At 49.9% G+C, this 23,244-nt stretch overlaps 1 protein-coding gene across 1 annotated transcript in view; it reads right to left on the bottom strand.

Moving 5' to 3' along the window:
- Window positions 1–23,244, bottom strand: part of ACAT2 (acetyl-CoA acetyltransferase 2) — a 249,170-nt gene that overhangs the window by 149,314 nt on the left and 76,612 nt on the right. The window contains exon 3 of the mRNA XM_078648977.1: window positions 18,873–19,054. Within this exon, the coding sequence (XP_078505103.1) occupies window positions 18,873–19,054 (182 nt within the window). The remainder of the gene's footprint in view (window positions 1–18,872; window positions 19,055–23,244) is intronic.

Raw genomic sequence — 23,244 nt, 5'->3', positions numbered from 1 at the left:
ATGCTTTTTTTAACAAAATAGCCCCAGAGAGGTGGCGGTTTCAGGAGTTGCGCCCAGGCCCCCGCATATCTAACAACAATTGCCCCCGCATATCTAACAACAATTGCCCACGCGACCTGACCCACCCAGGAGCTTAAAAGCAACGAAGCGCTGGAGACCATACTTCGTCTTCCACCAGGGACTACTGAACGGATTTACACCTTTTAACAAAAAGACTGTTTTCTGAACCAAAAGCTGCCTTTTTGCAAAATTTGGTGCAATTCCGTTCTGCAGCTCGGGCTGTAGCATGTGTAAAGTTTCCTATGAAAATTAACATGAGAAAACACGTTTTCGGACACTCCCTTTTTCTAGGCCCCCGCTTGTCTAATCAATCACCCTAAACTTTCAACACAGGGGCTGACATGACCACCCCATTAGTTTTGAAAATTTCACGAAGATTTGTCAAACGGCACCAAAGATATTGGCAAAAGAAAAGACGCGTTTTGAATAGAAACAAGGTCCTAACTATAATTGCCTACAGGAGTCTGCCAGTAGGTAAAAAAATAATATATATATATATATATATATATATATATATATATATATATATATATATATATATATATATGATTTAGAATTTACAAATAAACATTGTGCGATGAAATTCTCAAATTTACAAAGATCCACTGGCAACAATCTAATTTGGATCACGATACATAGAAAAAATATTTTTCTGGCAAGAAATATGCGAGAGGTCAAATTTGCAGCTCCACTGGTAAAGGAGTACACTCTTAACAGTGAGGGAATCAAGCAGTCTTGGTTCAAAGTGGCCTCTGTTGATTACCTTGATGGAGGTACAGAGAGACAGTACATCGCCAGGGAGGAGAGAAAGGCACAATATAAAATTCTAGTTAGGTGGACAGAAAGAGAAAAAGAAAATAAATGCTCAACAGCCTTTGTTATTTCTTTGCAGAACTGCCACGAAGCAATTTGTAATCAGATCTGCAGACGCCTTAAAACAAACATATTAATAACAACCTTTAAAAATGTCTAATACATGTGGAGAACATAAAAAGTTGAAAAATGGTAGGGTGGAAAGCCAATGCAAAAAACGGTCCTCTTCAAATGTTATCATTTGAATGACCGAATAAAAATTTGAGAAGCACGATGTTGTGCCCTCAACAAGGAAGTGGACGATACAGAAACAGTACAACCCAAGGCTAACCGCAATGAAGAGCTGGATCTTCATGGTCTTAGTCAACTGAATAAGATTCTGAATGGTAGAAAGATGGGGCTTTATTTACAAGACAGTAATGCAGCGCGGTGCCGCAAGCCCTTTGGCTGCGCCGTGCTGCGTTACTTTCAAAGCACAGGGATACATCATATTTACAACAATATGATAGATCCCTGTGCTCTCCCCTGCGCTAGCGCACAATTGTCCGCCACGCGCCAACACAGGCACCCTTGCACCATTATGTAAGAGTGCCTGTGTTGTGGGAATGAATATTTTTGTGCAAGAAGGGACACCTTCCTGCACAAAAACAATAACAAGAGGCGTTTTCCTCTTTCTGTGTGGGCAGCAGAATGCAGCACGCATTGAAAGAGGAAAAAACAAGGAGAAATAAAGGTCCCTGGTGAGGCGTAGGATTCTGATGCATTTCCAGGTTTCCGAAACGTTGTAAGTTTGGGGATGCTGTAGAATCCATTGGTGTAGCGAGGAAACACTTACTGCAACACCCATTCACACAAAGTGCTGCTTGAAAAGGGGCCGTATTTACAAGGCCACAAATAGCCATGCAGGGTGGCTTTTCGTGGCTTGTAAATGTGGAGCACCAAACTGCGCCGCCGGTGTGTCAAAAAAAGTGACTCGCCGGCGGCGCAAGGGGCTTGTAAATATGCCCCATGAGGAGTAGAGGAATTCCACATATTTTACTTCTTCCCATCCTAACTTGTCGAATATAGCGAAAGCTCAGTAAGTTAACTGATGTTGATTTAAAGGCGTAAGAAGGAGTCTAATTATTATTATTTTTTTAAAACAGATTTGGAGGAACATGGATCCAGGTTTATAGTTGGGTTTGTGGCACATGCGCAGCCATTGGAACTCAAAACTTTTTCGCATTGCAAGCATATGAAGCTCCGTTAGTGTGCCAAGATCTGTTCTTTGCTTAAAAATGCCAGAACGAAGCAAGCAGTCACGTTCTGCATAGTTTGTAACTGGTATATCATGTACAGAGGGAGTCCTACAAAAATTGGACTGTTTTAATCTAGGGCCTCGATTACAAGTTTCATGAATTTTTAACATCCCTGAACAAACATCGATTTGCACAGGGGTCACAATTACTAGTTGTGCTAATTTTACACCACCTGGTAATTACAAAGTGTAATTAAGTTTGTGCTCCTTTGATAAAATTCAGCAGGTGAAATGTGTTTGAAATTTATCAGAGGAAAAATGCACAGTATATACCGGGACTATGCATATTTTGGTACGATAACAACCAAAATAAGCATGTTCTGTAATATATTTTTAGGAAAGCACAGAATATGTGCTATTTATCACAAATGAAAATTTCCAAACCCTGGGGTTTCATATTTTATTGGGTACTATAGATATCGTGTCCCACACTGGGGTACTTGTAATCAAGGCCTTTGTGGAAGGAAATACTGGTGTCATACTTTTCCCAGGTCCATGGTAACAGAGGAAGGATTTTGTGGACTAAGAGGTAAGGGCAGTTAGTTTAGCTCTTTGTTCAAGTTACTTAGCAATCCAGAAACAAGCATTTACAATGCAATGGTCTCGGCATTTTTCAAGTTAGAGCTATTGGCATTGCTCATGACATTATTTTTATTTATGGTTTTTTTAAAACATAAATAAATGGCATTGTCATTTACAATGCAAATAGCAGGGCAGAAGAGCAAGCACAACGAACGAGGGGGCAGGACAGCAAGCACAAGCAACGACAGAGAGGAGGGGAGAATCCCCAGGTACATGGAACACTTACCCAATCAACAATTGTGAGACTAAAGGTATATAGGAAGGCACACAAAGCACCAGTTACTAGAAGAAAGTATGTTGGGGAGCTCATGGGAGGTCAAAGGAGAGCAGTAAGAGGTAAGGGGGCACTTGAAGACTGGAAGGGATCGTCAGAGCAGAAGTCATGTGGGGAGAACAGATGGCCAAGAAATAAAAGAGTGCAACAGAGAAAGGTAGGGCAGGGAGCAAGGAGAGAAAAGGCAAAAACATTAAAAACGTGACAGGTTAGGAGACCGTAATGATAAGTGGGTACAAATGAGGGCAGAGAAATGCACGCAAAGGGAAGGAAGTCAAGTAGGGTAGAGAAGACCAGAATCCGGAACATTACGAAACAGACGCAGTCAAAGATCGACGTGCACAGGAAGGAGAATGCTGGTGCTGCAGAGAAGGCGATAAGCATCCACTCTACGCCGGAAGGGTGCTCGGCGGCCTGCAAGATGATTCTTGAAATCATGCACAAAGAAGCCAAAGACACGAAAACGGCTGATGATATACCTTCCTTGCACATAACTTTGTGGGACAACAGATATCATTCAAGAGGCGGTCTGGCCGAGAGCGGGACGGAGGAGGGATGCGGGCAGAGGGAGGCGAGAGCAGGACGGAGGAGGGCTGCGGGCAGAGGGAAGGGAGGCGAGAGCAGGACGGAGGAGGGCTGTGGGCAGAGGGGGCGAGAGCAGGACGGAGGAGGGCTGCGGGCAAAGGGAAGGGCGAGCGGAGCCGAGCAGCTCCAGAAAGAGCTGAAGGCGAGAGACAGGCACAGACACAGACGCAACGCCCACGGATCGCATCAAGCTGGGGAAAAGAGTATGGGACCTCGGTGAGAGGGAGGGTGTAGGGGGCCGGACTTAAAAAAAGAGACAGAAACGCCCACGGATCGCATCTAGGCGGGGAAAATAGTAATTGACACACCTCTCTTCCAATGGCTAGCCTCCATTTACGAAGCTAGCCAATGGAAGAGAGAGGCGGAATAAAGCACACTGTTGAAGTCATTAAATCTCGGGCTCCGCCCACACTGCTTACGCAGTGTGACGCTAGGCCCGAGACCTAAAAATGTTGTCATTTACAATGCCAATAGCTCTAACTTTTCCAAAGGCGAAACCGTTGCATTGTAAATGCTTGTTTCTTATACTTCCTGCAAAGGCCCCTGGGATGAAGGGCTGATGCCCGGGGCCATCCCGTGCCAGCAGACACAAGGCCCTGTTCTCACCCCGCCTGCGCCACGCCAAAGCCTCGAGGGGTCAGAGGTCACACTGGGCCCCCGGGCGGATGCTCACCAAGGCTCTCACAGGGCATTTAAATAAAGATTTTAATTAGAATGACGCCTTCCTTATTTATCAATAACGACATAGCTTGTGTAGCTGACCACTATAGGGTGCTTTCTTTCCCTTGCCTTTTGTCGCAGATCACACATGGCGACAGAAGCATCCAGAGGCTCTCGACGACTCAAGGGTTGGTCCCAAGCTGCACACAGACTTCAGGCAAGATGGGCCGCGCACAAATATAAGCACAGGCTGAAAACAGGTCTGGACTACAGGTTCAACAGAGGGAAGTGTGCGGGTAGAAGCAGGTAAAACTATCGCATGGGCCTTAAGTGGGAGGAAAAAAGTAGGGGTCCCTGGAAGGTGGAGCCTATGGAATTAAGAGCGTGGCTGCAACATGTACACTTAAATTCCCATAGAGTGTCACCCTACCCACACATTTATATAGAGTCACAACTGCCACTGGCATATGTGATCATTGCTCTGTGCGCTTTCTAAAGAGGCCAAGGATTGGATGAGCACGTATTCTGAGCACCTTTTTGCCCCACTAACAGGCACTGAGAGAAACTCGCACTGCCTCCAGCCACAGCTCAGCTGCACCCTGTGGTAAACACACGGAGGCCACCCCGTTCGAATGATGCACCAAATACGAGTACAGAACAGCCTGAAAAAAACACAGCATCCTGGAAAAGCAAAGCGTCACAGGGAATGCAAGATTAAGGAAAGCCTGTGAAATATAGAAATATAGCATAGTCCTGTGGACTCCCCCAGAGTCACCAAGGGCGGGATTTACCCACGCCCCTGACTCCGACACAATAAAAGAGCGCACATTTTAATCTAACGTGTCTGCTACACCGTGGGCAAAAACAATGAACGATAAAAAAATAAATGCATAACGCGCCTTTTCACTTTTTTTAATGTTAGGCATTTCTTTTTTTATCGTTCACTGTTCATGTTTTGAGGTGCGCGGGGGCCCTCCCCGCAGGATGCAGATGCTGTGTGTGGGTGGTGGGGCACTGGGCCTTGAATTCAGACCCACGTGGAGTCCCAGGTCTGCCCTGCCTGACCCGACCCTCCACCAGCTGTTCTCACCTCTTCCAGGCCCATTCATGGGGTGATGGGGGGCACTCCGAGGACGGCCTCTTATTGGCTGGTCTCTCCAGCGCGCCAACTTAGGCCGCTTCTCCCGGAGGTGGGGGGCGCTATGGCCCAGGTAGAAGTAAGACCCCCCCTCTGCCATGAGGAACACACGAAGACCCCCAGACAAGCGTCACCCACGGACACCCCGGGACGGACCGAGGCTTGACCACAGGCCCTGAGCGGAGGGGGCACAGGACAGGCTGCTGCCCGGCACAGGACACACGGACAGAGGGGGCCCGGGGCGGACTGGCACCTGCCCACATCCGAGGGGGCCCAGGCTGGACTGGCACCTGCCCACCCGGCCTGATCCGAGGGGGGCCAGGACGGACTGCCGCCTGCCCACATCCGAGGGGCCACAGGGCGCACTGCAGCCTGCCCACGGGTCCTGATCCGAGGGGCCTCAAGACACTCATGGGGGGGAAATGCAGCCTGCCCACATCCGAGGGGGCCCAGGGCGGACTGGCACCTGCCCACCGGGCCTGATCCGAGGGGCCTCAAGTCAACCCCAGGGCGCACTGCAGCCTGGGCACAGAGGGGCCTTGGGACACCCCAAGTCGCTTCTAGCCCCCACCTCCCCCCACTACACCCTGCTCGAGCGTCCACAGCTTGGTGACGGTGCAGCGTCCACCCGAGGCAGGAGGAGCCACGAGCCTGAAGGTAAGGGGGTGTCTGGACAGTGCGGGGGCCCGTGGCCTGGGTACATTATGTGCGTCCTACGCTGTGGAGGGGGTGTGGGCACGAAACTTTGTAGGTCAATGTCACTTCCGTTTGGATGGAGGGCCTGAGGCGTTTCAAGGCATGGTATGTGGGCTCTGGCCCGGGGTCCTAGCCTTCCAGGGGCCCCCTAGAGCCAGCCATGTTCTGCAGTCTTGCCCCGATGACCGTGAATCATTGTTAAACCGATTGTTGTACATAGCATGTTTCTGTTATTTTTTTTTAATGTGCGAGTCTGTTACAGACACTTTGCAGACAAAATGAGATTGTTTGATGCAACGTCCATATAAAAAGTTTCTTATGAGAAATGAGGGGTTTCCCGGGTATTATTTGCAGTAAAAATCAGTGAGCTGCTGCTGTGTTACAATACTGAAAACACGTAACTATCCTGATACTGGGTCATAAAATCAAAGCTGTTCCGAACAGGGGGCCCCCAAACCCTTAAAACGTCCCTGTGGGGAGTGAGTGAGATCTCTCCTGCCCTGCGGTTGCCCCCCGCCCCCCAGTCCAGGATAAAGTCTGCAGGCCAGGGCAGTATTTACACGGGCTCTGGCGCCGCCCTGTGGCCTCCACAGAGCGCGCACCGCTGCTCCCTGCAGGCCCTGTCACCCGTTTCACCCGCTCAATGTTGCAGCAATGGCTTTTCTGTCAATAGTGCAGCAGGTGCAGTAGCACCATGATCCTTGTGGGTGGTTGTAGTGCTTATCAGGCATGTGTGGCTGCGGGTGCTCAGGCCCCTGGTATCCAGGCCATGCGCGGATTGCACCCTGCACTCCTTACTTCCATCTCTCTTCATTCTGACCTTTCACCCCTGTCGGCCGTGTAACTGTTTTCACACATCCCACCAAGGAGTTAGCGGCGCATGCACCTGACGCGCCTTTCACCCCCACTCTTTTGCTTCCGACACTCCTTTCACCCGACACACTCTCCACAGACCCTTCTTTTCACCCGACACACTCTTTTCACAGACCCTTCCTTTCACCCGACACACACTCTTTTCACAGACCGCTCCTTTCATCCGGCACACTTTTTTCACAGACGCCTCCTTTCACCCAACACACTCTTTTCACAGACCCTTCCTTTCACCCAACACACACTTTTCACAGACCGCTCCTTTCACCCGACACACTATTTTCACAGACCCTTCCTTTCACCCAACATTCTTTTTACAGACCCCTCCTTTCACCCGAAACACACTTTTCACAGACTCCTCCTTTTACCCGACACATGCTTTTCATAGACACCTCCTTTCACCCGACACACACTCTTTTCACAGACCCCTCCTTTCACCCGACACACACTCTTTTCACTTTCGCGTCACTTTTAACTAAAGTGACGCAAAAGTCACACAAGGGGCTTGTAAATCTGCCCCTGTGTGCGCACCGGGGCTTCCTCCAGTGTCCACAAGAGCGCCTGGTGCAGCGCATGTCGTGCACGTGAAGCATTGAGATAGCGAGGTGCTATAACTCCGCCTCTTCTCAGTGTATATTATTTCCTGGAAGAGACACATGTCTTTTATAAGATTAACGGGGGGGGGGCATGTTCGACGTTGTTTCACGCGGTGGCACCGCCCTCCCGTGCCCGCCTGTGGGGGCACAGCCAGGGCCGTGTGCCCGTTTACACCATCCCTCCCCCTGGGAGGCCGGCTTTGAAGGCACGACCCGAGCCACGTGTGACCCTCTACACTTACAGGATCCTGGCGCGCGTATTTGAAGCCAAGCTGCCACATCTGAACCCCCGATGGGGCCTCCTATCGGCCAATCCTTGTGTAAGGACACTGGTGCGCCGGTAAAGCGCTCCGAAACCTTCGGGGCTGTTTCCTATGTAAAACTGCACACAACACACAAATCATTCTTAAGTAATTCCATATTTACCCCTGGCCTTGTCTTCACTATTTCTTGCTAAAAATAAATTTCCGTGGTCGGAAGAGAGGCTGCTCCTCCTCGGAAGAACCCTGTTCTTGTGCACTCAGGTCAATGTTGCGGTCTCATGTAAGTCTAGTGCCTATAAGAAGCTCTGCAGTGCCAGACAGCTCCATGGTGCAGTGAGAGCTCCGTGGAGCCTGTATGAAGCTCCCTCTAGGTAGGTGGGACAACAGATATCATTCAAGAGGCGGTCTGGCCGAGAGCGGGATGGAGGAGGGATGCAGGCAGAGGGAAGGGGGGGCGAGAGCAGGACGGAGGAGGGCTGCAGGCAAAGGGAAGGGGGGGGGGGGGGCGAGCGGAGCCGAGCAGCTCCTGAAAGAGCTGAAGGTGAGAGACAGGCATAGACACAGACACAACGCCCACGGATCGCATCAAGCCAGGGAAAAGGGTATGGGACCTCGGCGAGAGGGAGGGTGTGGGGGCGGGACTTAAAAAAGAGACAGAAACGCCCACGGATCGCATCTAGGCGGGGAAAATAGTAATTCACACACCTCTCTTCCAATGGCTAGCCTCCATTTACGAAGCTAGCCAATGGAAGAGAGAGGCGGAATAAAGCACACTGTTGAAGTCATTAAATCTCGGGCTCCGCCCACACTGCTTACGCAGTGTGACGCTAGGCCCGAGACCTAAAAAGAGTGACTGAAAAATATCATACAATGTCAGATTCAATATGTGCATGGTCGATGTATCTCTCATCGATCTGGAGGACTTTTACAGTTACTGACAAACGTTGCTGAAAAGGACCTCCCCACATCGCCGCGGTGGATGAAGGATCAGTGTTGTGTGTCTTTAAGGAATTGTATAACTCGTGCAGCAGCACGAGGAATGTTTTACATCACGATGCAATGTCATTGTTTAAGTATGTATTCCATTCCTTCAGTTGTTCTCCTTTGCAGTCTTGTCAGTTGACTGCGGTGTTGCTGGGAGAAGGACTGAGGGAACGCTGTTCTGTCGATGTTCGAATTCTGGAAATAAATCTTTTATTACATTTCGTAGTTTTTTAATTAACAAAATTGGCGACAAGGGAACATCGACGTGACGTGAAGAACCCACATATTCATGGTGCGTTTTTTTTGTGGTTTTTTTTTAGTTTCAAAAACCTTTATTTGCAGAAAAGTTATTACATTACAGCATCAGCCAGCGTAATCTGCTCATCAGAAGCATCAAAGGAACAACCTCTCATACAAGTACCCTAGAACGCTTCTCCCACCCCCGACCCCTACCTTCCCACTACTAACCAAATAACTACCCCCCACCCCTCCCGGCACATATAGGAAAACAATGTCCATACAATTGTTCGTGCATCGATTCAAGTTCTGGAGTCCACTCGCACAGCGAGAAATTGTCTTAGTGTCTTCGGACTGAGTTACATAGCGATACAAAAGGGGATGATGGACGGAGCGATTGAGCAAATCAAACACTCACCCCCAGTCAACTGATCTGGGTTTAATCCATCCGCATTCTTTAGCTCACTCGGCCACCCCAGTTCAGACATGGCTATATGCAAATCAGTCTGACCCTGTGCCTCATGGGAACAGTCCAGCCCGAACTGCCAAGCCATGTCTTCCCTGGACCGGAAACAAGCATCCTGGGACCGGTTTCGGATTCATAATCCTCATCAGCCAGGCTATCTTGAATCCAGTGGCCAAGTGAGCAAGGGACTCACGTCTGAGCATACCCTGCCACACTTAGGGCGAACAAAGCGATACAAAAGGGGATGATGGACGGAACGTTTGAGCAAATCAAACACTCACCATCAGTCAACTGATCTGGGTTTAATCCATCACCATTCTTTAGCTCACTCGGCCACCCCAGTTCAGACATGGCTATATGCAAATCAGTCTGACCCTGTGTCTCATGGGAACAGTCCAGCCCGAACTGCCAAGCCATGTCTTCCCTGGACAGGAAACAAGCATCCTGGGACCTGTATCGGATTAATAATCCTCATCAGCCAGGCTATCTTGAATCCAGTGGCCAAGTGAGCAAGGGACTCACGTCTGAGCATACCATGCCACACTTAGGCCGAACAAAGCGATACAAAGGGGGTGATGGACGGAGCGTTTGAGCAAATCAAACACTCACCCCGAGTCAACTGATCTGGGTTTAATCCATCACCATTCTTTAGCTCACTCGGCCACCCCAGTTCAGACATGGCTATATGCAAATCAGTCTGACCCTGTGCCTCATGGGAACAGTCCAGCCCGAACTGCCAAGCCATGTCTTCCCTGGACAGGAAACAAGCATCCTGGGACCTGTATCGGATTCATAATCCTCATCAGCCAGGCTATCTTGAATCCAGTGGCCAAGTGAGCAAGGGACTCACGTCTGAGCATACCATGCTACACTTAGGGCGAACAAAGCGATACAAAGGGGGTGATGGACGGAGCGTTTGAGCAAATCAAACACTCACCCCCAGTCCATCACCACCCCCTTTTGTACCACTTTGTTCACCATAAGTTGGCAGGGTATGCTCAGACGTGAGTCCCATGCTCACTTTGCCACTGGATTCAAGCAAGCCGGGCTGAAGACGGCTGAAATGCCAGAAACCGGTCCTCGGAAGCTTGTTTCCGGTCCAGGGAAGGCATGGCTTGGCAGTTCGGGCTGGACTGTTCCCATGAGGCACAGGGTCAGACTGATTTGCATATGGCCATGTCTGAACTGGGGTGGCAGAGTGGGCTAAAGAACGGTGATGGATTAAACCCAGATCTGTTGACTGGGTGTGAGTGTTTGATTGGTTCAGATGCTCCGTCCATCACCACCCCCTTTTGTACCAATGAGTTACATAAGAGCCTGCCCCTTCGCCACGTTCCTTCCCCCCTCCGTTGCTTCCCTCCATTCACTCGTACTGCGTAGGTCCTCTCCATCCTCACATCTCATCACTCATGCTCCTCTTGGGTACCACCCTCGGCCTCCCCCTCCCCGCTTCCCTGCTGTAGTAAGTAGGTCGTCAAGGGTCCCCATATGTCCCTGGGCTTCGACCTTGCCGGCAGCTGCTCGGCATAAACATGCAAGTAATCCTGCCAAGTAGACATGTCTCGAAGCCAATCTTTAAAACTTAGGGGCCCTTCCCCTCCCCCATCTACAAGCCACCTGACGCCGCGCCAAAAGAATACCAATGGCTAAAAACTGTTTGTGTGGTGTTTGGACGTCTCCCGTCGGTCCCAACAAAGCGCTTAGTGGTATGGGCTTGCCCACCATGGTGGTTAATCCTGCAATCACTTCCTCCCAAAAAGGCCACCCTGGGGCAAGTCCATGCTAAATGCATGAAATCAGCCTCCCCTTGTCCGCAGCGTATGCACCTGTCGTCGTCCCGGAGTTGAATCCTGTGGATGAGTGCTGGAACTTCTAGTGTACTAGCCGGTGTCTACAGCTACTGGATATGGCTTCCGTCTGTAGACAGGCCATCTCCCATTGATCATCCGTCATGGGGCACTCTAAGTCCGCATCCCATTCCCGGCATGCCCTGACGGGGTGCATGGGAGGTGCGCTGCACACTCGTTTTTATAGCATGGAGATAACATGTGTGGAGACCTCAGCCTGTAGCATTAAATGTAATGACGTATACATTTCCAAATCCATGAAGGAGTGTGTATTCTCTCCAAAAAACTGTTCTTTCGTTCAAAATGTCCCCTCAATATATAGGTCTCCCCATGTCATCAGTTTCAGTCTCTCCAGTAGTCGTTGACAGATCTTTTCACCTGTGACCTGCAACAGCGGGCAGTGACGCACTGACACCCTAGGGGAGTAAATCAAGCATATTCCTTCAGCTTTTGCCAGCCAGTTCCACCCACGGACAGTACAGTCCACTGTGGAGGGGTCCTCGCACCGCTCCTTGAGGGGAGGTGTAGATGTACTCGGGCGTCTGAACAGGGGCCATGTAGCCGTCCTCTACTGCAAGGTGTGGCATATACCTGGGCGGGTGGAACCAGTACACGACGAAGTGCGCCTGGGTGCTGTAATAATACTGCTCAAAGTTAGGAACATCCAACCCGCCCTCGTGATACGGCAGCATAAGTGTGGTTAATTTCAGCCGTGCTTGCTTGCCCCCCAAATAAGGCGAACCAGCTGTGAGTTAAGTGTGTGAAAAAAGAAGGCTCCGGGACGATAGGGAATATTTATGAATAGGTATAAGAATTTCGGCAGTATGTTCATTTTGATCAACGATATCCTCCCTGCCATTGATAAGGGTAGTTTAATCCATTTGGAGACATTATCCGTCACTTTGTCAATAGTCTGCCCATAATTAAGGCGCATCAAGGCGTCCCGATCCAGAGAGACCTGGATTCCCAAGTACTTAAGATCCTCAGATTCCCACACCAATGGATAATCCAACGCACGTGGTAGCGTGCGATCAGTCAAGGGGAACACCGCAGATTTGTTCTAGTTTATTTGCACTCCGGACATCCCGTCGAATTTGGTAATTTCCCTCAACACTGGGTTTAGGTTGTCCTGCGGTTTGTGGACATACAGTGTTACATCGTCGGCGTACAGCGACACTAATAGCTGCCTAGCTGGGTACACGAGGCTCATGTGGTTCTGGTGCTGCCGTAACTTGGCGGCGAGGGGTTCTATCGCCAGGGCGAACAGGACCGGGGAGAGGAGACACCCCTGCCTTGTGCCTCTAGAGACCGGGAGGCCTGCAGATCTAGAACCATTAAGTAGGACCTTAGCGCTCGGTTGATTATACAATAACTGTATCCAATTAACAAAGGCGATGGGCATCCCCATGCGGTGGAGCACCCCTATCAAATAGTCCCATTCGACAGAGTCGAATGCTTTGGTGGCGTCCAAAAAGACAGCCACCCCGCGCTGTGCTGTTAGGGTCAATGTCTTGTAACACTGCCAATATCGTTCGTAAGTTATGGGGTGTTGCTCGATGCGGCATTAAGCCAGCTTGCTCAGGCAAGATTAGTCTTTCTAAAAGTAAGTTAAGCCCCGTTGCCAACACTTTGGCCAGGATCTTTGTGTCACTATTAAGGAGCGAAAGGGGGCGGTAATCAGGGCCGGACTGAGAACCAAAACCGGCCCTGGCAAAGTGCTCGGCCGGCCCCCTGGGTGTGCGACGGAGCTCTTTGGTGAGGCCGGTTTTCGGCCGATTTTGTTACAGGGCCGATTTTGCAGCTATGCTGCAAAAACGGCCCTGTAACAAAAACGGCCCCCAGGGTCCAAAACCGGCCCCCACCCTTGCGGCGCACCGGGGGATTGCCCGGTGCCCGCAACGGCCAGTCCGGGCCTGGCGGTAAGAGTCACAGAGCAAAGGGGTCTTACCAGGTTTTAACAGGGACATTATTTGCGCCTCACTCATGGTGGCGGGTAATCTGCCCTCCTCAAGTGCTGCATAGAACACTGATTTAAGTATAGGCGCCAGGGTAGTTACGAAGGCTTTATAAAAATCTATGGGGAGCCCGTCGGATCCCGGCGCTTTCCTGGACTGCATGGACATGATAGCTTCCGTGATCTCATCGACCTCCAGGTCATGCGCCAAGAACTTTTGCTGCGAGTCCCCTAGCCACACTAGTGCTATGTCTTCTAGATAGCCATTCAGATCTAACGGGGTGCCTCTCTGTGTCGTATATAGCTTGGTATAAAACCTTACCAAAACCTCAATTTGTTCTGGAAGGTTCCGGCACACTGACCCATGTTAGTCTTGCAGCTCCGCTACATAGTTTTAGAACCGGGGGGCACAAATCGCACCGGCCAGAGCTTTACCTGGTCTGTCCCCTTCTCTGTATACCCGGGCTACATGGTGTTTCCCGTGGAATTTACACTCCCTGTCCGCTGCTGCCTCGTATTCGGATAGCTTCTCTCTAAGATTAGCTCGCAGCGCTGCAGTATCCCCCCCCAGCGCTAATCTCCCTCTCTAGTGTTTTCAGGTCTCTTTCTAGCTTCTGGAGCTCCCGCCGGATGTCACGAAGTATACCGCCCCCTTTAGCCATGCACCAGCCGCGTACTGTCACCTTGAACGCCTCCCACACCATCGTAAGGCTTGCAACTGAGTCCGTATTCCTAACGAAGAAGTCTTGAATGTCCAACTCCATTTCTGATTTAAACACCTCATCCTGCAAATGCTGTGGGTTCAGTCGCCAGCCCAGGAAGGGGGAAAGATCTACTGGCGGGTTAATCGTCATCAATACTGGGGAGTGATCCGAATATGTGCGTGCCAGGTGTGTTGCCTTGCTTATCCAGTGTGCCATTCCCAGGGCCACCAATATGTAATCCAGTCTGGCCCATGTGTTATGCACTGCCGAATAGTGTGTCCCTTCTCTCTGGGAGGGGTGTAAATGACGCCATGAATCCAACATATAATCCGCCTTTAGAATACCCTGAAAAGTACCTTGTGTAGTGGTGTAATGTGCTGTTGTTGCATGAGAGCGGTCAAATTCGGGCACCGCGTTAAAGTTCCCTCCCCATATGACATAGGTGGAGCCCAGTGTATTAAGCTTACCGCGGAGTACCTGGAGGGGGTGCTCGTCGTCTACATTAGGGCCATAAAAGTTAGCAATCGCGACATCCTGAGAGTTCAATCTTCTCCACAGTAGGCAGTATCTCCCCTCAGGGTCAGCATCTATCCCTCCCTGCACAAATCTCACCCCTTTATTAATAAGGATAGCAACCCCTCTGGAGTAACTGGAGTAGGAAGCTAGACAGCGGTGAGAGGCCCAGCGTGATGCAAACGTGGTACTCCCCCCCCATGTGGGAAGTGCGTTTCCTGTAACAGGGCAACATGGACGTGGTGGCGGTTTAAGTAACCCAGGACCTGCCTACGCTTCCTGGGGTCATTCAGGACCCTGACATTCCAGGACATCACGTTCAGTTCGCCATGAGTGTCCGTGCTATTGGCCATGGGTCGTGAGCAGTATAGTCAGTCCGCTGTCCCTATCCACTCCATCTAACTCAGTTCCATTGTGTTCCTGTGCCTTCCCCCCCATCCCCCTACCCCCACCCACACCGGCTCCCCAAACTCGCCAGGAATAACCCACCTGTCCCTCCCGATCATCCCCAACAACAACCGTCATTTGTAACAAACACACCCAACCCCGAACTCTTGATCTGGGGAATGCCCTCCAAGGGGGACCGCTAGGGGCTCCCACACTAACGCTCTACCGCTCTATTTCATCCATCCATTCCCCCATTAACCTGGGGTACTCTATGACGGGACGGCGGTGAGCGCCCAGGCGTTTGCAACTATCTCGGCATACAATAGTCAATAAATATACATCACCAAGCCGTAACAGCGGGCAGGGGTCTCGACAGTTCAAAGTTCCAAGTGTCCATCTCCACAGCAGCACCTCCTCAGCCAATGTCCGATAGAGACGAGTGGGATCTGGACCGCCTGCGGGAGGCCTCCTCCCTGAGCTCCTCTCTGTGATCCCGTTTCAAGTAGTCCTCAACTTGCTGGGGGGTATTGAAGAGGTGCTGACGACCCCAATGGTTGATTTTCAGCCGTGCTGGGTATAGCATGGCATACGTGATTTCTTTAGACTGCAGCTTTTTCTCGACAGCATGGAACTTTCGGCGAGCTTCCTGTACTGCCTGGGTAAGTCAGGGTAAAATGATAAGATGGTGTTTTCAGGGCGTACTTCCCCTTTCTCGCGCGGCAGGCGTAAAACAGTGTCACGGTCCCAGTAATTAAAAAATGTCATTATCACCGGCCGGGGTGGTGCTCCTGGAGGGGGTCGTGCCGCCAAAGACCTGTTTGCCCTCTCGATAGTCATGTAAGCGGAGAAGGAGTCTTTACCAAATAGTTCCCCTAGCAGGCGTTCCATGAAGTCTTCCAGCCTGCCTGTGTTTGTCGACTCCGCCAGGCCCAGTACCCTTACGTTGTTCCTCCGGGAACGCGCTTCCAACTCCTCGTTCTTCTCTGCGATGACCTTTAGTAGTCTGTCCATCTGCAGCATATGTTGCTTCCTTGAGCCGCTCTTCGTGCTGGTCCAGCTTCTCCACCACCCTGTCCAGCCTGCTATTCATAGCATCCATTTTAGAGTCAATGGAGGTGAGGCTCTGTTGCATACTTATTGGAAGGGTTTTCCAGTCCTCGTCACGGGGTTCTGGTGGGTCCTGGCCGGTCTTGTCTTTAGAGCTGGGGCCTCCCGTTTTCCTTCGCCTGCTTGGTTTCGGTGCGCCCCATGGTATGCTGTTGTCAGGAGTGGTGCGTCCGTCGCACGCGAGAGATGCTGGTGTCTTGAAGGAGTACAAAAGGGGTGGTGATGGACAGAGCATCTGAACCAATCAAACACTCACACCCTGTCAAAAGATCTGGGTTTGATCCAGCACCGTTCTTTAGCTCACTCTGCCACCCCAGTTCAGACATGGCTATATGCAAATCAGTCTGACCCTGTGCCTCATGGGAACAGTCCAGCCCGAACTGCCAAGCCATGCCTTCCCTGGACCAGAAACAAGCTTCCGAGGACCGGTTTTGGGCATTCCAGCCGTCTTCAGCCCGGCTTGCTTGAATCCAGTGGCAAAGTGAGCAAGGGACTCACGTCTGAGCATACCCTGCCACACTTATGGCGGCCAAAGCGGTACAAAAGGGGGTGGTGATGGACGGAGCATCTGAACCAATCAAACACTCACACCCAGTCAAAAGATCTGGGTTTGATCAATCACCGTTCTTTAGCCCACTCTGCCACCCCAGTTCAGACATGGCTATATGCAAATCAGTCTGTGCCTCATGGGAACAGTCCAACCCGAACTGCCAAGCCATGCCTTCCCTGGACCAGAAACAAGCTTCCGAGGACCGGTTTCTGGCATTCCAGACGTCTTCAGCCCGGCTTTCTTGAATTTAGTGGCAAAGTGAGCAAGGGACTCCCGTCTGAGCATACCCTGCCACACTTATGGCGGCTAGAGCAGTACAAAAGGGGGTGGTGATAGACGGAGCATCTGAACCAATCAAACACTCACACCCAGTCAAAAGATCTGGGTTTGATCAATCACCGTTCTTTAGCCCACTCTGCCACCCCAGTTCAGACATGGCTATATGCAAATCAGTCTGACCCTGTGCCTCATGGGAACAGCCCAGCCCTAACTGCCAAGCCATGCCTTCCCTGGACCAGAAACAAGCTTCCGAGGACCGGTTTCTGGCATTCCAGCCGTCTTCAGCCCGGCTTGCTTGAATCCAGTGGCAAAGTGAGCAAGGGACTCACGTCTGAGCATACCCTGCCACACTTATGGTGGCCAAAGCGGTACAAAAGGGGGATGGTGTCTTAAAGGAGGCGCCTCTCCGTTCTCTCACCTCCACTCCGTGGGAGGTATCCGTGCCTAGGATACGCCGGTCTCTCCCTGGGTGCAGGAACAGCTTCTAGTCTACTCGGTCATCAGCGCGTTCTCTCAGTCTGTAAGACAGGTAGTGGCGCCGGCGAGAAGTAGCGACATTGTCACCAGTGCCATCCGAGCGCGGGAACCAGGCAGCGGCCCTTATGCAAAATGGCGCCCCGCTGCCCATCCTATCGCGCTGCTATCCTCCAGGCCGGGAGTCCGATCAGCGCTCCCTCTATACAGTTGCCGTTCTCCAGCGGGGCAGCACCGTGGGCCCTTCGTAAGTATCGCTTCCACCCAAGTGTCACCGGGCAAGAATATACCAAGTTTGCCTTTTCGTTCTCAAGTCTCGGGTAGGCCGCTGCGCCACGTGCGTACCGTACGGGGCTTGCAAATCTAGTCGAGTATGGCCTCAGACTACACCTAAAATGCGCCCACGATACGGTAGCGACAAGCCACAAGGTCTCACTTCGCTTGTACCGGCCCCCGCCGTGGCACTGAGGGTCTGGTCTCTCCGCAAGTAGTTTCGGCGCCCTCGTGGCCGGGCCTGCAAATCCACGGTCTTGCTTAGCGGCGGGATGCCGATGGGCGCTCCAGCCTCACCTTTGCTCTGCTCCTCACAGCCACGTCAAGCAACGCCGCAGGGACCTCGGGTCAGTCCCTCGGCAGCCTTAAGTGTTCAGCTGTTCGGGTTCAGCGATTCCGGTCTCATCAGATGCCAAGGATGGGGTTATTGTTTGATTTTCCGCCCGGGTCGGCGGGAGCCTGTCTTTGGCGCGGCCATGACAGTCAAGCGCCACCTAGCGCCCCCCCCCCCCCATATTCATGGTTTTTACCATTATTGAGCCTTTTCAGGATTCGCGTTGATTTACTTTGCAGGAAAATTTCTTAAAAGAGGAGCATTTTCAAAAACAATCTTGGGGTAAGACTTTACAAATTTTTTTTTTTTAATAATAAAACCTCACTTACTTCGCGCCTCTCATCTTTCAAATTGATGACTGCGCTCGAGCCAAAGCGTATATTAGAACCTTCGGCTCAACTGGATTCTACTACGCTGTTTGTGTTGACGCGCGCATGTGCCATCACGCATGCGCATAGCGTCACGCACAGGGTCAGTACGTGCCACCATTTTGGATTTCATGATAAAAGACACCTCAAAGCTCACGCAACAATATATCGGTACACTTGAGTTATTTCATGGAAAGAAAAACGCACGCTTTTCATTTTATGAGCAAGATTCTTCCTTCAGCCAGCCAGCTATTCCCTACATTTTCATACGGTACAATTTTCGTTTTAGGGAAGGTTGTTCTGTCGATGTTCGCATTCTGGAAATAAATCGTCTTTTATTACATTTCGGAGTCCTTTACTTAACAATCAGCATTAGTAGTGATGCCACACAAACGGCAAGAGAGTTGAACATAGAACAGAAGGGAGCCTCGGGGCAAGTTCCTGCCAGGTACAGGATGAGAAACAAGTGTGTGACAAAAGGTTAGGTTTATAAAAGTTTGAAACAGAGCACAAGGGCTTGCATCTAGTCAGCAATGTAATCAAACCAAAATACAGGCTCACCTGGCTCATGTTCTCCAGTCCTCCCGCCACGACGATGCTGGACTGTCCGGTCATGATCGCCTGAGCACCAAGGCACACAGCTTTTAGGCCTGACCCACATATCATCTGACAACTCCAAGATGGTACAGAGTATGGAATCCCAGCACTTACACTGGCCTGACGCACAGGATTCTGACCAGTCCCTGCACAGTTCAAATGGAGGAAAGAGGAAACGAAAGTTATACTTAATGTTGGGAAAGCCACCACCAATTAAGTAATGAACTCAGAACATTACACACTGATATCCCATGAAAGTGTTCTTCTCACACAGTCCTTTATGTCTCTCCATATATACTCTAGGCCAGCCCCCTTTATCCACTGGTCTGTTCAACTGTCATTCACATTTTGCTTCCGCCCATCAAAGCATACAGCATGAGCCAATGGGTTACTTAGCCCATGTTAGCCAATGGCTCTTTTGCACTGTGACTGAAGCCATTTTCTGATCACAATTACACACCCTCCTGAAAACAAGTGCAGTACAGGGCCAGAGATGAAGTTAGGAGCTGATGTTAGTTGCCAATGTTTTTTTCTTTCCTTTTATTATCCTTTTAAAAAAAAATTATAATCCTTGTGTGCTTAACCTATGTCTTCAAGACCGAATAAATTGCACCTAGACTATCTTTTATTTGCAACAAGAATAACCATGTTTCCTGAGATGTGCATTACCAGCCTGTTCGGAAACACATGCACTGTTCTATTAAAATTATAGGCAATGGTTGATTTCTTTGTTTTATTTACGTTTTATATTCGAAGCACATTGTACATGTTTAGGCAGAGGCAGGTTTAGGCAGAGGCAGGTTTTCTATCTTTTTTCTACGTTTAATTTCTGTGGCATATCACTGTACAAAAAAATAAGAACTGTTGCATCAGCTTGAAAAAAGACCTATTGGCTTTTCCAATGCTTATTAGGTTGTGGTTCTAGTTTTGCCCTTTATCATCATTTAGATTTGGTTTCACAAACGAATAGGTTCCCATTGCTGTGGTCATAGGTTTACCAAGTTTCTTTGTTCAAGTTTACAATAAAGTTGGTAAGGTGACCCGGTATGCTTTGTACCAAATTAAATACCACACCCACTGAATGCTTGGTGAGAATGAAGGGTCAATGATCAAGACTATGAGAAAGTAAAACAAAACAAAGAAATAGCTTTATGGTACTGTATTCTTTGGCACCTCAAATGCCACTGACCCCACTGGTGAGGCATATGCAGACGATAACCAGGTCACGGTATCCTTAGAAGGTAGCCTGATCCAAGTGCAGATTAACCAAGTCTTGTTGACATAAAAACATGGATGCTAAATAACTTACCCAGAGAAGCCATTTCGGGAGCGTGGGCAGTGATGGAATGAAAGTCAGTCATTTGTATTTTTGGACAGAATATGAATAGTAACGCCAATGTGAAAAGTTATGGGATGCTCCTGGATGGCCATCTACGAGAGCATCAGTATCATATGCGACTAGGACCACCTTCTTTCCCATGGATTTGGTTTAAAGAATACAACATCTTCCACCTGCTGTTCTCCCTTCAGCGATGGGTGCCTTGGTCAACTCCAGTTGAACTATGCCAACTCGTTATACTTAGGGAACGACGAGAAATGCACTAGGAATTTCAGGTTGCACTAAACACTGTACATGGGTTCATCTCAAGACTTAGCAGGTGCATCATTTCTTCAATGCCAGATGTGCTCAGCACATGGCTAAGGCAGAAGAGTATAATTTTCATATGAATGTGCACATTAAATAAATGCATTCATAACTGATCTCCCTTACTGAGGGGTAAAGATCTGTTCCCTGTATCAATCAAAGAACTGAAATCCACTAATAAAAATGTATCCTAATCGTCTTAATCCCAGCTATCTACAGCGCCGGTGGGGAAGGTTTTAGAACCTGGAATAAAACATATTAAACTCTCCATCAGACTCATTCAGAAAAGTCAACTCCTTGGCGTCCTTTAAAAACTCACTTTTGTTTTTCTCCTAATCGGTTTCGGCATCTGCTCAGAATTGTATAATTTGATGACTCTTTAGGCTTCCTTTGTTTCCTCTTAAACTTACTTTGCAGTACAGGTTGTTCAAATTCCTGCACCTGACGACACATTAGGAAGCTCTATAAGTGATAATTATACATCTATAAAGGAGTTAAGGTGAGTGACGGACAAGGTCCACAGCACCACCAGCAGTACACCGCAAGCGACACGAGGGCGGCCAGTTGCAGAGTGCAAAACAGCATTGGAAGCCCAATAGGTTTCTATGGAGAACTTTCACTGTGAAAAGAGGCTACAGGCTCTGGCTGGAAGGTCAGTTGGGGTGAACAAATCCGGGGGATCAAGTCTTGTAATGCTCGGGGACATAGGGGCACCTGGGGTCCTCTTCTCCAGGGCCTGGGAGCGACAGATGCAGAGGTGTCTTTAGGCGTCAGGTTTTCTTTCAGAGACAGGTTGCGGTCAAGGGGGCCGGTGTGTAAAGGCTGCAGGAGATGTCAGTCAGTCCACAAGGGGTGAAACCACAATGGACTAGAGCTCTTTAGGGCTGGGGGACCTTGTGACACCAGTGGCCCCCTTCAATTCAGGCCAAAGGCGACAGGAACAGTGGTGGCTTCAGGTGTTGGGTTTTGGCAGTTCCAGAGGCCTCAGAGTCCTTTCTTTGGAGTTCCTGCAGGATGCAGGGAACAGTTCTGCTATTCCTCGGGAGGTCTTGGTTTTATTGTAGGCAGACAGTCCTCCCAGGTTTTGGAGGCTGCAGGATGAGTAGTATTTGGTGCATGCTCAACAGAGAATGGCAGACCGGTCAGTAGGGCTGGGACATAGTAAGGTACTTTCTTCTGCTTTTGCGACTCTTCGTGTCCTTCTCCTTTGTAGGTCGTCAGGATCTGCTTCTCTGATGCCAGGGGCTACCCTAAATACTGAATTTAGTGGTGTAGGACTGTAGGGTAGTAGCCAATGGGTTGCTGACCCTTGGAGTCACTATGCCCCCATTAGGACCAATTCCTGTGGGAAGTGGGCATAACCGTGACCCAGAATTCCTGAGTGTGCCATCACAAAGATGGCCACTTCTGAAAAATCATGTCCACCTCATAGTAGCCGCCCTTTGGGTGATACTAGCCTGGAGGTGGCACGCTTATCTGAACAGCTAATTTTCCCACTATCCAGGTGCCAAGGGGGTCCTGGACAAAGGGGTCAGCTTCCTCTCCTGTGAGGGGGAGTCAGATTCACATTTCAAAGGCAGCAGCCCTTTGAGGCTTGACGCCTAAGGAAGGCTAATCAGCAGGTCATCCTGTGGGAAGGGCTGTTGCACCCTCTTTTCGGACAGGCATTTGTTCTGGGTCTCCTGAGAGCAAAAGGTTCTCACCCTAGGAGGTCGGAAGAGCGTCTCGGATGGCTTCTGGCAGAAAGCAGCCAACAAGGAAGGCAGAGGCTGGTAGGTTTTCAGGGGGCACCTCTAAGGTGTTCTCTGGGTGCTGCCTCCTGGGTGCATGTATTGGTAAATACAACACTGGCATCAGTATGGGTTTATCAATACGAGATGATTGACACCAAATATCAATAGTTTCAGTTGACGTGTCCAGCATATGACTTACGACGGCTTCCTTGGTCACTTGCATTGGTAGTAATAGGACTGACCAGCACTTGGGCATATCTGCTCATGCAGGCACGCCCGCACATGTAATATTCAGCACCCTGCCAAAGGGCTGTTAGGCCTGCTGTAGAGTTGACTTACAAATACTACATGCAGTGGTAGGGTAAAAAGGCACACAGGGATGTGTGACATCTCTTGTTTTCAGTTTTGTCCGCACCAAGACATGCAACCTGCAATGGCAGTCTTGCATGTGCTTGGTGAGGGGTCCCTTATTGTGGCACAATTTGTGCTGCTGCCCTTAGGGACCCTCTTTAGTACCTCAGGCCCTAGGTACCACGGTATACCATTTACTAGGGACTCAAAGAGGGTGTAAAGGTTTTTCCAATAGTGGGGAAGTATTGAACATTTTTAGGGAAAGAACAGTGGTACTCGAGACCTGGTTAGCAGGAATCCAGTACACTTCAGTCAAAGTTTAATCAAATACCAGAAGAAAAAGTGGGGGGTGGAGGGGAGTTCTGCAACAAGAACCCAGCTCCCTACAGATGCCCATCACTTTCCTGTGCCCTAGTGAACAAGATCAGCTTCTCTACATGTGCTCATCGCCTTGGGCTCTCCATGGGAGGGATTTCTGATGTGTCCATGAGCTTGCATATCTACATCCTTGATCTACACTTCAAGGTGGGTGTGTTCTGGACAATGCTCCCTCCTACAGAACGAATGCCCCGCTTTGAATTGGCTATGCTGAGGTAAGCATGGTTAA

Source organism: Lissotriton helveticus, chromosome 6 (genome assembly GCF_964261635.1).
Source record: "Lissotriton helveticus chromosome 6, aLisHel1.1, whole genome shotgun sequence".
NCBI lineage: Eukaryota > Metazoa > Chordata > Amphibia > Caudata > Salamandridae > Lissotriton > Lissotriton helveticus.
The sequence above is the reverse complement of the archived record's forward strand: the minus strand, read 5'-3'. Positions and strand labels throughout refer to the sequence as shown.